Below are 14,779 nucleotides of genomic sequence, written 5' to 3' on the forward strand. Positions count from 1 at the left end.
CTTTTTACTTGCTTTACCCTAAGTCCCTTTTGTTAAAGGGATAATAGAAAATGAAGGCCTTTACATTTAAAATAGAGTTAACATTATGTATGGTACAATGCGAACGGTTTAGGTAAATACATCGCAAATAGATACCTAAACTAGATCAAGGTTTAATACTGAGCCATTACAGCTCTGCTGAATCATTTTTCCTATACGTGGGCAATTTTTTTAAGGAACAATATGTTTACACAGTTTGTATTTCGTCTCGAACAACAGAACTGAAGATCTGTTTTTACATAAATCGGGACAAGTTAGACTATACCAGGCTCAGTCTTCAATAATCAAGCGAAATGAGAATTTCGATCGTATTTGCTCTGCTGTGCATAATCACCGTCAAGGCGGCGACAGATGATGTGCAAAGCTCGTGCAAATTATTTACCGGCGATGTCGTATCATCGATCGCTTGCAAAATGTATTGCGTGATTAAAGGCAAATCTGGAGGATACTGTAACGAGGAAGCATTGTGTACGTGCCGAGCAGAAGATCTCCATTTTTTGCTGAAACCACTAATAAATAAAGACGTATAATTAATAGCGGCTCACACAGATTCTGGAGTTTTATTATTGTCCATTCAAATATCACGCTCGGCCGATGCTGTCGGAAATCTCGTGCAGCTTATCGATCAATAATAGTCTTTCAAACTGATAATGATTTCTGCCACATTTGCTCTGGCCATGAGACAGTATCTGACTATCGCAAAAGAAGCACCACACCTTATCACTCACTGTTCAGCATTTTCCGCCTTGTTTGCTGTTTTTTATGGATGTTAAAGCATGATTCAGTACGACAGCCACTGTAATCCGGTCCTGCTCGGAGCAATTAAATTGTAACTCAAATGACAAACTGCAGCGACAATTTTGTCTGATAATCAGACAGACTGTTCGTTGTCAAGGAAACGTTTTCAACTTTGTTGCGCGGTGCTGAAGTCGTTGCAGAAGATGTCAAAAGATGCAGGTAACCCGATGCAAGCAGAAATGCCTCGAGTTTCCCGACTGGTTGAGAATCAAAATGACGGTAATTATAGTAGATCGAGTTCAACCGTACATCAATCCTTTGCTAACGTCTATTTTGTATCTATTGCATGCATCGTTTCTACAATCAGAGCGTTTCATCAACTATGACTATCGAGAAACACCGCCAAGGGAAATTTTGTTATGGTTTAAGCGGCGGACAAGAGTATTGTGGAGCTACTCGATGGTCAAAAAATGTCTCCCGGTGCTGTCTTGGCTTCCAAAGTATCAGTGCTCGTATGTCATGTACGATATAATAGCAGGAGTCACCGTTGCCCTTACTGCTATTCCTCAAAGCATCGCATACGGCATACTTTCCAACCTGGGCCCAGAATATGGACTGTACTCGAACATATTGGGTTGCCTTGCATATGCTGTGTTCGGCAGTGTAAAAGATGTCACAATTGCTCCAACATCGCTTACTGCTATAATGGTGCAAGATGTGGTGAAGGAACTGGAATATGGTACGGCTTTACTAACGTTCCTGGCCGCTGTGGTAACTATCGCTTTCGGTGCCTTAAACCTAGGAGTTCTCGTAAGATTCATATCGATACCTGTTGTGATGGGCTTTACTTCCGCGGCATGTTTGACGATTGGAAGCGCACAGATACGCTCCCTATTAGGCATCAAAACGCAAGGAAAGCGAGCCGATTTCGTTACATCCTGGACAAATGTGCTTACCCATCTTGACGAGGTACGAATGGCCGATTGTGTTCTTGGATGCTGCTCGATTTTGATCCTTTGTTCGTTGCGGGTGAGTGTAGAAAATGACATGAACGATATGCCCACATCGCACGAATTTACCCGGTTCTATATTTCTTATTTCTTGCAGCTAACGAAAGACTTGGGCGAAGGCAGATGGCGAACTTTTTTTAAATATTTGGGTTTGTTGCGAAATGCATTGATCGTGGTTCTAGGAGCCACACTGGCATATTGCCTTACCACCGACATGAACAATCCTACCTTCAATTTAACTGGACACGTTCCGCCCGGATTGCCCTCCTTCCAAGTGCCGCCGTTCTCTTACACGAACGAAAATGGCACCGTGTACAGTTTTGTAGATATGCTGGGCGTAATGCGCACATCCATCATTACGATCCCATTGGTTACCACCCTTGAAATTGTGTCGGTCGGCAAAGCATTTTCGAAGGGAAAAATTATAGATGCCACACAGGAAATGATCGCGCTTGGAGTATCAAATCTGCTTGTCTCATTTTGTTCGCCATTACCCGTGGCTGGATCGTTCACTCGTTCGGCACTAAACAATAGCAGTGGCGTTCGAACAACGATGAGCTGTGCGGTAACGGCAGTGATGCTGACTCTATCACTGGCACTGCTCACCAATGCAATATATTACATTCCCAAGACAACGCTTGCATCGGTTGTAATAGCGGCTATGCTGTTTATGGTGGATTACGAAGAGATCGGAAACATCTGGCGTACGAAGAAACTGGACCTGATTCCATTTCTGGCTACCGCATTGGCGTGCTTGTTCTACGAGCTAGACTATGGCATTCTCGTGGGTATCGGCATAAATTGTTGTATATTGCTTTATCTGATGTCAACTCCCGGATTGTCAGGCGAAGAGATCCAGCTGGTTGGACTGCGGATACTGTTAGTCAAAATCGATCAATCGCTCGCGTTTTCTTCTGCGGAATGTTTACGCGACTGGATAATGAAGCGCATTGCGCAGCATGATAATAATATCGATCTGGTAGTGATTGATGGGCATAATGTTCACTTTGCCGACACGACTGTAGCGAAGAACTTTGTCAATATAGAGGACGATTTGAGAACGCGAAACATGCAGCTCTTGTTATGGCGGTTCCAGTCCAATGTAGCACTTACTCTCCTGCGAATGCGAAAGGAACTGTTCATCACAATGCTGCGTGCTGATTTGCAGCTACAAGATGCTGTTGCACGATGGAAATATCTGCACCCACTCCCATTGGATTCCGTTAATTGATGCGCCCGTTATGCTGCTTACGATTAGAGATATTTGCATGAAATTACGGCGTTTAAAATTTCCTATCCAAAGTAAACTATCCGCAGCACGAGAGGCTACGCTAAAGAAGAACAAATTAGATACAATATACTAAACTGTTGGTTTTATTCGAATGATGGTACTTATTTGCTTTTGTCCAGTGGAAAAATCGGTGTTACTATTTATCTAGAGTTAGGAAACTACCGCATAGCTGCCATTTTGGTCGTCCGAGTGACATTCTAGTGGTACAAATGTATGACTCTGTCGTGGTGCTACTCTCGTTGAGACAATTGCATACCTAGATGTGCGAGGTTGTCCTGTTGTATTTGTGGCGCTAGTTGTGGGTGCTGAAGTAAAATATTATTTTGTTGTAAACTTGGTTGCTGTTGCTGAAGGTGGTGTAATTGTGCATGGTGTTGCAGGGAGCTTAAATTAAGGTTGTGTGCATTATGACTCGGTTGATGTCGCCGGTAGTCCTGTAGACGGGAGAATACCCGGGGACAAAATTCACATTTGATTGTTTTTGGTTCTTCGGCGGGAGTGGTTCGCGGTGCGACGGCAATAGGTGGTGGGGGTGGCGGTGGTTTCCGAACCTGTTGATGTTTTGCCATATGTCGTTTCCATTGTATGTGTTGTGAAAAGCAATCGTTACATATTTCACAAACGTACGGTTTTTCTCCCGTATGGGTTCGTATATGGTATCGCAGGTGATGGCTGTATTTGAATGACTTTGGGCAGTATGGACACTGTCGATCGCGCACTTCTTCGTGTACGGCTTTCATGTGTCGGGCAAGTGATCGTTTCTCACGAAACTGAGCCAAACACTCCATGCACTGGTACGGTCGCTCATCGGCATGATCACCTAAATGAATCATCCAAGCTTCGCGATCCGGAAATAACTTACTACACACCATGCACCGGTGATCCTTACTACCAGCGCTAGTTTCGACTTCTGTTTTCAGCAGTAGCGGAGCAGACGACGTTTCGGTACTACTATGAAATGCTCCCATAAGCTCTCCGATCCCATTCAAACTAGTAATAGCTTCCGCAATAATACTGCTCTCGGTAAGACAATCATCATTAGTGTAGTCTTCACTAGCTCCAAGACCTGTACAACTTCCACCACCAGGGGGAACAAAGTGTACACCGTCTTCCTCCGTCATTTCCACCTTCACAGTTATCTGCTCCAAAAGACCACGCTTCGTGCGGATGATTTCGTCGCAATGTTTACTTCGTTGTTGAAACTGATGGATTTCGTCTAATATCGATAGGCACGCAAAACATAACCCTGCTGGATAGTCGTCCCGAACGCTGATATGTATACCGGCGCAATTTCTTATCTTTTCCGTCATTTCACGTATGAGCCCCCCATTCTGTGGGAAGAGAGGATGAACATTGGTTTCGGAGAAACATAATCGACAGTATGTCTCGGGGTTATCGTTGGGGCTGTGAAATTCGAGAGAAAGAGTAGATCACAAACATCAACAAATGCAAACATCTTCTCCACTTTACGAGCAACATCTTTTGGATGAGACTTGTAGTGTGGATGAGTGGTCAAAACAGCACCATTCGTGAATTTTCCTTACACGTCTTCCCGTAGCTCGGATTCAGAACTGCTTTTGGTTTGAGCCGTCGGTTCCATATTGCACTTGCCAACGCGCCTGCCTCTATTGGTCAAGATTAGAAACGGTTGTCTCTAATCAACCAAAAACCCAAGCGCCGGACAATATATTTTCTTTTACACCTGCACTAGTTAGAAAGCCTTTTTTATACGATGCTATCTATTTACAAATTGCATTTGAAGTATGGACAATTTGTTTACATGTCATCGACAGAAAGTACAGCGAAATACAATTGAGGTGAGTACAGTTGGTCAAGGTATCTCTAGTGAGGGATTATTGTTTTTTCCAAAACAATCAACGTACATTTTTACGCCAATGATTGTTGCTATTTTCTATATTCTTTGTGTATTTTTTACTGAACAATAATCTCTGTTAAGCTCTTAAAACAATGATTCAATCAACCAAACAACCAAACATGGACCGAAAAAGCTATATAAACAAGTCGATTTCTTTCTATCGAGCTGTTTCTATGATGGCCTTTTATTAAATTCTTATATGAGCTATACTAGCATTTCCTATTTCGGGTATTTTTGAAAAGAAAAAACGACTTGTTCGAGAGCGAAACAAAAAAATTGCGATTTATGATCTATTCGTACATAATTGCATTAAAGTTTATGTTTCGGCTGCCTGCAGAGCCAGTACCACGGTTAAACGATATTTTCGTACGACTCGTTCAGATATCCTGGTTTCCAATTTTCAATAACTTGTTCCGCACTCTCTTCGTTCTTGAATAAGGGCAAAAATTTATGCTTTTTAAAGCGATATAGAGCATTGCGAACATTTTTATCCCATCGCCATAGCAGCACGTGGCGTTCTTGTTGTCTTATGTCGCTAACGGTGCTTGATAAATTTCGAACCACTGTACTATCGACAAATTTCACCCATTCACCATCAATCAGCACTATCTGCGGTAAAGTACGGTGCACTAATTTAAGTATCTTCTCGCGAAAGTATTCAGCAGACGAGAAAGCAAGATCACTATCGGGTCGAACAATCAGCACCGTTGTTTCGTTAATCTGTGGAAAGACAAGAGCGTGTCTTGTAATAATGCACTGTTGGTTGACATCCTTTGAAATTATTACTTACATCCATAACGCGATGAGTGATTCGTGGTCGTGATGCTAAATAGAGTGGAAAGCATAGATTTACCGCTATCCCCACCACGATACCGATTTCCAGACCCAAAAACAGGCATGCGACGACGGTGACCAGAAATGGTACAATATCGATTCGTTTTATACGCCACATTTCCGCAACGGCTCGATATTCAATGATAAATATCATCGCAGCAATAATGACCGCCGCCAGTGTAGTTTTGGGAATGAAGTAAAAATAGTCCGTCAATAGTCCGAGCGCCATCAGCACCAATGCGCCTGTAAACACTCCACCAAAGGGCGTAACTACTCCACTGCTGCTGTTGATTGCCGATCTTGCGAACGAAGCCGTAGTCGGTATAGAAGAAACAAATGAGCTGGCCACATTGCAACATCCAAGCGAAAGCATTTCTTGCGTCGCATCCACTAATCTTCCGCGTGAGAAAGCTTTTCCAATTGATACAATCTCCAGTATCGATATAAGCGGAACCGAAACTACAGACGTGCCGAGTGTTCGTATCATGTCAATAAAATCGTAGTGCTTTCCATTATGATCCGTTTCAAATGGAGGCAATTCCAGCGAAGGTAATCCTGAAACGACTTTGCCGGTCAGTTTGAACGGATACATTTCCTGCGTGCTGCAAATGTAAGCTATCAAGCCACCGCTGAGCACAATCATGGCATTCCGTAACAAGCAAAGATATTTGGTAAATATTTTCCACCTTCCACTACCGCGTCCTTTGACGAGCTGAGTAAATTGAAAAGATAGACATTAGTTTAAAAGTACGGTACGGTTATTAACACGTGGGTAAATTATTGGCTTACTGTTAGAAGAATGAGAAGAAAAAGCGAACTAAATCCTAGTACAGAATCCCAGAGCCGTGTTTCGCCAACGTTTTCGTACAGATTGATCCAAGTGTCGACGAAACCAGACGATTTTCCCGATGAAGCTATTCCCATCAATGACTTCAGCTGGCTGCTGATGATGGTAATTGCAGCCGCAGTAATAAATCCCGTGATCACCGGCATTGATATGAACTGTACCACAAACCCAAAGTTAAAACATCCCAACAGCAGCATGATGCAGCCCGATAAGAAAGACAACAAAACGGCCCCAGCTGGACCAAGATCTAGCACTGGTTGTTGTACCATCAGGGCCATAACGGCTGTGGGAGCGACGGTGATCTCTTTGACCGACCCCAGGAAGGCATACACAAACGAACCCATGAAGTTGGAATACAATCCATACTGTGGTTCTAGATTGGCCACCGTGGCATAGGCGATGCTTTGCGGAATAGAAGTGAGTCCAACTGTGATACCGGCAATAGCATCCGCGATCAAACTGTTAAGCCTATATTGTGGCGCCCATTGCAGAACCGGCAATCGACGTATAGCATTTTGTTTTGTCCACAGGTTATCGAACTGGCGTACGATGATATGTCGGAAATTGGGAAAATCTTCCCGATGATCTAAGCTTTCTGGAACGATAAAAGAGACAATTAGCATATAACTTATGTTTTCGTTTCATACTGAACATAGCATACTTACCACGCCGTTTAGAATCTACTGCTGCGTCGTTCTCCACAGTGGTCATCACTTCTTCGTTCATTGCTCTTCAAATTTGGAATGATGTGTCTTCTCTTTAGCGTCAACGAACGGGTATCCGTATGTGTTCGCTTCACAATCGCAGATGCCGCTGGTCATAAACCATCGTATCATCAATTGTTTGCCATTCAGATTGAAGGGAGCAAGTGTGCCAAACCGGGTAAGAAAGTCCGTACCTGGGCGCATCATAAAGATACTCTGTTAATAACTATGAATACGTCGACAATGATGCGACGATGGCGTTGATTGCATATGGTTGTAAAAAGTTTCCAGTTTTGTGACGCTATCTTTGTACCAATGATAAGTACTGCCTATAGTAGCAAAACCATATGTGCTTATCACGAAATAGGTCATAACAGATTATGTATCAAACTGCTGCTAAACGCGTGTCATTAATTGCGGCATACATTCGATTTTGATTTAACTGAAATTGCATGGTGTTTAACTTACTTTATGTAGGCTCAAAACTATTTACATCAATATATAGCCACATCGTAATCCTGTAATATGGTGCAGAACCGATTGACGCGTGCGAAAGCGATAATGTTTGGAAACAAAACAAACCATTTGTTTGATGTTGTGATTCCATGCTGTCAAAATCAGCTGTCGCATCGCTTTGAAAAAAAAAATTCGTGTTGGTGTTGGTGTAAAATCAAGCTAAGCACAGTGGTCGAGGTAAATGAAACTTCCGACAACTACCTACCAATAGAAACTTTTCATGATTTCGCTCTTCATTTTCAAACAGAGCCAACATCAATTACGACAGCACATAGGAAAATTATCACCAGCTTTGGCTAACGTCGATCTTTGTCGTTATTGGAAGGTTTGTATGCTTTTGCAAGGCATTTTTAAGGATCTCCAGGATGTTAGTTAACACAGGATGGTTAGGCACACAGGTGTTAAAATATTCATACTCGATATAATAGCTCATAATTTGGACACATTTGGTTCTTCACCAGCTAGTGTCGTGCTTGGTATGCCTGAAAATCTGTTATCTGTGACTGGTTCGCTGTTAAACCGTGTGTACGGAAGGCTAATAAAGCTAGTCAGGATTTGAAACCAGATTTGGCGTGTTGTTAAGTTGTGACTTAACTTAACTTAAGTTGTGACAGCTTGATGTAGAGGTTTGTTTAATTATTATTTTTACTATAATGACCATTTCAAAAAGATTTTTTTTATTCAATTTATTTCAGTGTACTTTTGTTTCATTTTTTGAATAAATGAAAGCTAAAGATAAAGCCAACACACCATATGATCGGGTTTGTGGATCAGCATTGTTGTGATAAGGGGCTATTGGATATCTATTGTATAGGAAGATCAAATTAAAAGAATTGTAGGCACATTGGCATTCTGAACGAGTAATCCTTTTTGGTGCAAAACTAAATTATCGCAATTTAAAGAATAAATACTAATGAACACTAGTCTATCGAAATATTTTATACGATAGAAATAATATCGTGTATATCCAAGCTCCAAGTCCAGCTAGCAAGGATCGTCATTAATGTAAATGTTATTCAACTCTTAGTGCCTTATGAGTGCTGGCCTAAGCGAGACTTCCACTAAACAATACAAGGTTCCATTCGCGTTTCTAGCATCAGGTGGGATGTTTAGAATACGGATTTAATCTTCATTTTTCGCTCTTAACCTTCCGTACTGTTTGTTCTACATCGTGTCTAGTGCTGTCGCGAAGCAAATTTAATGTGATATCACTAGTGATAAGGAGCCGAAGTCGCTTTAGATTATAAGTATCGCCGGTATGTAGCACGGTGAAACATTTTATCTCCAATAATCAGACTAGCAACGGTTCGTCGCTTCGGACACAAGTTTTATACAGTCGGGCAAAATCGTGCCTAGCTCAAGTGACTGCTGATTGAAAGTGTTTTTATGTGCAGGCGGTTTCAATTGCAGAGAGTGTAAAATACAACAATGGCAGCAGAAAAGGAAAAACCGTTATTAAAATCAATACTCAACGAACGAGGTTGGTATTCTTGAGATAAGTTACTAATTTTTGTACAGGTAAACACAATACTAATCGATAGTAGTGCTACAAATTAAGTCGATGGGTCAGCAATTGCTAGCAAAGGACGCAGTGAATTCTTTGTGAGCTTTTATTTTTGTGAGTGAAGTGAGCGTGAGCCTCAAACTGAAGGAGTGTAATGTTGATGGTAAAGCATACTGTTAGAGCGATCTAGCGCGGGAAACCCCATAGTAAATAATCATCTGATCACAGTTTGATCAAAGTTGATCGATTCTCGATAGCATGAATATTCGCAGAACGAATTGTTTAAGAAGTGTTAGTAACAACTGCGGCAGGCCAGTGATGTTGTGAAGCTGGCGCCAGTTTTTACACGACGCAACCAAATCTCATGTGGAATGTGTGCCTTACGTAGGAGTGAGTAACAGACAAAGACACAGGAACTTGTAGGCCACAACCTTGTAAGCTGTAGTGTTACAAAGAAAACAGAAGAAAGTAATTCTCACACGATAGAATTCTAAATTGATATATGCTGGTAGACTCTTATTGTTTAATAATAGATCCAAATGGTATCTAATATAAAAAAAAATCTCAAAAAAAAAACAAACACAAGGATTACAGGTCTGTGTTTAACAAAAACTTAGTCTTTATATGGCAAGTATGATGTAGTAGATGACTTAACCAACACGATCGCAAAAAGGAAGATCGTAAGCTTAAAAAAGTATTTTTATCATCGTTAACGATTATGTGATTTAACTATTTTAGAATCGATAGTGCTACAAGTATCTAGTTTTATCACTTGTGTAATTTAATTATCTAATTGTTTAAAAAAAACAAAGTAAATACGCATTATAAAAAAATACCTATAAAATGAATTGTATGAGGAAAAATAAGGTTTTTTTTACATATTGGTAAAATATTTAAAAAAAGAGGTAAAATTAGTAACTTTCAACATTCCAAAAATGTGAAATAATACTACGTCAACTCATGCCCATTCCTTGGAAATACATAGAACTATGCATAATTAAAACATGTATGTAGGGCAATAAATTTATAAGCATTGTTAGTCGTGAATAGATAAAAGAATCACAGAACTTGTTTCTATAAATAAATGCGCGTGAGTTATTTTTGCACATAACCTACACCTTTGTTATCAGCGTTGATATTGCGATAAACGAGCAGCAAACTCTCTTTCAAGTGCTTTAAGTCTGGTTAATCGTGTGTTTTTTTTAATACATGTATATGACGACGTCACACTTAGTAACACATATGGCTTACACAAACAGACATCATTCCATCTTTAATTACATTTCGTACACTCCATATCTTGCTCTTTGGCTGCAGGATGGCCATTCTATCTGGAACCTATCTTTTACGCTTAATACTCAAAGGTTTTAATTTCTCACAACACTTATAGTTTAATGCTAGCGTACCGTGTAATGGCGTGGCGTTCGTTGAACAGCTATTGCGAGACGTTAGTTGAATCAATGAAGGATAGTAATTTGATCTGTTGTTAAAAACTTTAGAAACACGTTAGTGTAAACTTTTTTTTGGAATTTAACAAAAAATATTTTTGTTAACAACACACATTCAACAATTGCTGAACACACGTAGCAGGAACAAAACACTGTTTGCTTAACCTGTCGATTGCACTGGATGGACTAAATGATGGCGTAGTAATACGGCACGACGTGACGAAGAATTTCAGCTGACGGGAATCTTGTAATGGAATTCCCGTTACTACGTTACCGGTATTTTACTGGTTGTAAGATAACAAACCCGTACCCATCACTTCGTAAAGACATGTTAGTGGAAGCACAGTTAGAAACTCAAACTTACGTCAGCGCGAACAAGTCACTCAAACGATCAATAGATCATGTCGTTCGTAAAAATTGTATTAATAGCGATGGGTTTATTATGGTTTTTTTTTCAAAACCAACTGAACGCAACGCTTCATGTAGGCGTTTACTAAACAAATGGTTTACACAAACAGAACACTATTGATTCATTAGCATTCATACCACCAAGCTAGCATTAACAATAATCATTGGATGAATGGGGCGAAGGCAAACCGAAAAGTATGTTGCCCTGTTGCTAAAAAGCTTGATCAGTTCTGAGATGCACACATATGTAAGTTGATGGCTGTTGTAACAGCCAACGGTTTAATGATTATTTTGCAATCTAGACATGTTTGTAGCGGTTTAAATTCTGGAGTAAAATCGTTTACATGCAAACAGTAGTGTGCACGTAATTTTGCCATGCCTACAGCCGCAAGTTACTTTTGTTGTTTCCCCCGCGATGTGCTTAGTGTGCGGAAGTGTGTCTGGCGCTTAAGCTCCCATCGATTCCGGGGATGACCGGCAGCTAATATAACGAAGCTCGATCAGTACAACCGGCGTTCAGTAAAGTGCGGCAACGTTTATCAGACGGCTTTGGAGCAACAACAGCAACAGGCTGTCGAGAACAACAGATCCGGGGGGGATTTTTATTTTGCAAATGAGCAGTGGCTTATTATAGGTTGAAGCTCTATTGTCCAAGCGTTGTTGCTGCTTTGGCGTGTGAAAGTGGTTTAGCAGCACGTGATATATCGAAGTGTAACGTGACACTGTTGCTGTGCGTCTGTCGTTCTGTCTGTTAAAAATTATAATAACATCATGGTAAACTATTGAATGGTGCTAGAGAAAATTTAATCATTGCTATATAGGTGAAAAAGAAACATTTGCACCAACTATAAACAGCTTGTGGAATCGTAAAAGAACTTCAAGAAACGTGAAAGGCCAGTTTGGAAGCGCGTGTGAGTAGAAAAAACAGTAAGTCAAACAGTGGCAGTAATGTTCGACAGTGAGCTGAAACCTCAAACGGAAGTGTGTTGCATGACGATATCGGAACTGATAGAACATAAACAAAGGCAACGGAATGGTACGTTTTGCAGTATGGCGCTCACGAACGTGATAGGCATCGGAACTCGATGCACACGGCCATCAACGTGCGGGTTGATGTTTGAAGTAACAGAATTCACACGGTTCAATGTGCGACATTGGCATTGATAAGGGCATGTTGGATTATTGCTTTGTTTTACTACTTTTTGCTGCTGTTTGTACTTTTTTCACCAGACAATGCTGATGCGGAAGATGACTGTAGGGAAAAGTTCCCTTCGGTGGGGCCAATACTTTCATCGAAATTGGGAGGCTTTTGCAATCGAAAATTTCTACTGAAACGACTACCGATTCTCCAGTGGTTACCGGAATATGAACTCAACTATCTAGTGGAAGACATCGTGGCAGGACTTTCGGTTGGACTGACCGTCATACCGCAAGGAATTGCTTTTGCCGTGATGGCCAACCTGGAACCACAGTACGGGCTGTATTCTGCGTTCATGGGATGCTTTGTGTATTGCGTGTTTGGAAGTTGTAAGGATCTTACCATTGGACCAACGGCTATTATGGCACTAATGGTGCAAGTGTATGTTGGCAGTCTTGGAGCCGATTTTGCCATCTTGCTAACCTTTCTAACTGGCTGTATTATCCTAATGTTTGGATTGCTCAATTTAGGTAAGCAAAAGTCAAACCATGTGGACAAAATGATGGATATATTAGTTGATCTTTTTTCTCGTGCAGGATTTTTGGTACAATTTATATCGATGCCTGTGACCGCTGGTTTCACGTCTGCTGCCGCCATAACGATTGCAAGTGGACAGGTGAAATCTCTGCTCGGACTGCCCGGACGTTCAAATGAGTTTGTGCATTCGTGGATCAACGTGTATCAACATATCGGTGAAACAAAGCTGTGGGATGCGGTACTGGGGATAGTAACAATTGTTGTCCTTTTAGTGTTACGAAGCTTCAGAGGCAAATGGTCCGCGGTAGGCAAATATCTTGCCCTAGCACGTAATGCAGTCGTCGTTATTGGGGGCGCCGCGTTGGCATATTACTTTTCCACCGCGGGATGCAATCCTTTCTCCTTGACAGGTGCGTTTTCCCCTCTCCGTTCAACTACAAACTCATTGTTGTGCTGACGATAAATAAATTGCACATTTGTTCGTTTCAGGAACGGTAACACCGGGTCTACCACCAGTCGGACTTCCTCCCTTTACAACCGTGCTTAACAATCAAACGATCGGATTTAGTGAAATGACATCAAAGCTTGGTTCGTCGATCATTGCGCTTCCATTGATTGCAATCCTGGAGACGATCGCCATCGTGAAAGCTTTCTCAAAGGGTAAATCTATCGATGCTACGCAAGAACTAGTCGCACTGGGAATGTGCAACATCTTCGGCTCAATCGTGTCGTCCATGCCGGTTACCGGATCGTTCACTAGATCGGCAGTGAACAATAACAGTGGCGTACGGACACCGTTGGGTGGTATCGCGACCGGTATACTGGTGCTGTTGTCACTGGGACTGTTAACAGATACGTTCTACTTCATTCCAAAATCCGTTCTAGCCGGTGTAATGATAGCGGCAATGTTTTTCATGGTTGAGTTTCATGCCGCCGTTGAAATATGGCGAACGAAAAAGGTAGACATCATACCGTTCATTGTGACATTGGTGTCATGTCTGCTGCTTGGTTTGGAGTATGGCATGTTGATAGGTATCGCTTTGAACATCTGTTTCGTTCTGTACATGACGTCACGACCAAAGATTGATCAGGCACTTCTTCGCACGCGGTCCGGCATCGAGGCCATGGTCGTGAGACCGGACCAGAGCCTTATCTATTCCTCCATCGAGTACCTGAAACATGAAATTGTGAAAATGACGGATAAGACACAAGTGGCAACCGTGATAATCGACGGTAGCAATGTCAGCTATGTCGATAGTACTGCCGCCAAAATATTTTCAAGTATCGTCGAAGAATTGGCCATGCGGGGTCGCACAGTATTGCTGTGGAATTGGAATCGCTCGGTAAGGTGTACCATGATACGGCTGAACAAGGAACAATTTTATCCACTATTTAAACAGGGTAGTCTAGAGCAGCTAGACAAAGAGGTTTGCAACGAAAGCGTACCCTAGTCGAACAAATTAATCTATCTTATAAGGCAAAACCCAAAGATGTAAATAGAAAAGTAGAACAATAAACGACCTGTCTTAGGGGTATTACTAATAAAACATTTAACTGTTGACAATTGTTGTTGATGATTTCGAAAAGTGAATGACAAAAATGTTCGTAAATGATTACATATAAGATACTGTTGATCGTATACTAAACGTGATAGTAAGCATTCGCTAGGTAATGCATTATTTAAACCAATTGTGACGGTTGAGCAGTGATCATGTACATTTGATATTCGATTAAAGCTTATCTACAGGCAAGCCGATGCACCAAGAAGATATCTTAGTATACATACATATAGACATTTTACATGCTTCAAACGTCGCACACAACTAGGTTAATCAGCATGGTCGTTGAACAGATGTCCTTCTCAAGTGTGTAATTGGTACTACTTATAA

At 41.3% G+C, this 14,779-nt stretch overlaps 4 protein-coding genes across 10 annotated transcripts in view; 2 read left to right on the forward strand and 2 right to left on the reverse strand.

The window, feature by feature from the left end:
* Positions 1-723: 723 nt before the first annotated feature.
* LOC125774627 (sodium-independent sulfate anion transporter-like) lies at positions 724-3,164 on the forward strand. Its single transcript, XM_049444730.1, has 3 exons — positions 724-1,056; positions 1,145-1,806; positions 1,885-3,164. The coding sequence occupies exons 1-3, from the start codon at positions 981-983 to the stop codon at positions 3,016-3,018; spliced, it is 1,872 nt and encodes a 623-aa protein (XP_049300687.1). The 5' UTR covers positions 724-980; the 3' UTR covers positions 3,019-3,164.
* LOC125774645 (zinc finger protein 132-like) lies at positions 3,139-5,089 on the reverse strand. 2 transcript variants are annotated; one of them, XM_049444774.1, is made up of 2 exons: positions 4,623-5,089; positions 3,139-4,409 (listed from the first exon to the last, which is right to left on the reverse strand). In XM_049444774.1, exon 2 carries the CDS (start codon positions 4,386-4,388, stop codon positions 3,309-3,311), a length of 1,080 nt encoding a protein of 359 aa, XP_049300731.1. In that variant the 5' UTR covers positions 4,389-4,409; positions 4,623-5,089; the 3' UTR covers positions 3,139-3,308. The 2 variants fall into 2 exon arrangements, with proteins under 2 accessions (XP_049300731.1, XP_049300730.1); XM_049444773.1 differs by having other exon boundaries at positions 3,139-4,482.
* A 117-nt stretch (positions 5,090-5,206) lies between these two features.
* LOC125774629 (sodium-independent sulfate anion transporter-like) overlaps positions 5,207-14,779 on the reverse strand; it is an 84,406-nt gene continuing 74,833 nt past the window's right edge. Inside the window, exons 1-6 of one of the 5 annotated variants that reach the window (XM_049444737.1) lie at positions 10,921-11,160; positions 10,766-10,852; positions 7,301-7,533; positions 6,578-7,230; positions 5,745-6,500; positions 5,207-5,674 (exon numbers count right to left, since the gene is read on the reverse strand). In XM_049444737.1, the coding sequence (XP_049300694.1) occupies positions 5,306-5,674; positions 5,745-6,500; positions 6,578-7,230; positions 7,301-7,361 (1,839 nt within the window). In that variant the 5' untranslated portion in view covers positions 7,362-7,533; positions 10,766-10,852; positions 10,921-11,160 and the 3' untranslated portion in view covers positions 5,207-5,305. Of the gene's footprint in view, positions 5,675-5,744; positions 6,501-6,577; positions 7,231-7,300; positions 7,534-7,807; positions 8,751-10,640; positions 11,161-14,779 lie in introns of those variants that run through there. The other 4 variants (XM_049444735.1, XM_049444734.1, XM_049444733.1 and 1 more) reach the window with 4 other exon arrangements.
* Positions 9,118-14,454, forward strand: LOC125774628 (sodium-independent sulfate anion transporter-like). Of its 2 annotated transcripts, none has more exons than XM_049444732.1 (4): positions 9,118-9,335; positions 12,446-12,883; positions 12,950-13,300; positions 13,380-14,454. In XM_049444732.1, exons 1-4 carry the CDS (start codon positions 9,284-9,286, stop codon positions 14,339-14,341), a joined length of 1,803 nt encoding a protein of 600 aa, XP_049300689.1. In that variant the 5' UTR covers positions 9,118-9,283; the 3' UTR covers positions 14,342-14,454. The 2 variants fall into 2 exon arrangements, with proteins under 2 accessions (XP_049300689.1, XP_049300688.1); XM_049444731.1 differs by lacking the exon at positions 9,118-9,335 and adding an exon at positions 11,380-12,251.

This window comes from Anopheles funestus, chromosome 2RL, assembly GCF_943734845.2.
Source record: "Anopheles funestus chromosome 2RL, idAnoFuneDA-416_04, whole genome shotgun sequence".
In the NCBI taxonomy this organism is placed as follows: Eukaryota; Metazoa; Arthropoda; class Insecta; order Diptera; family Culicidae; genus Anopheles; species Anopheles funestus.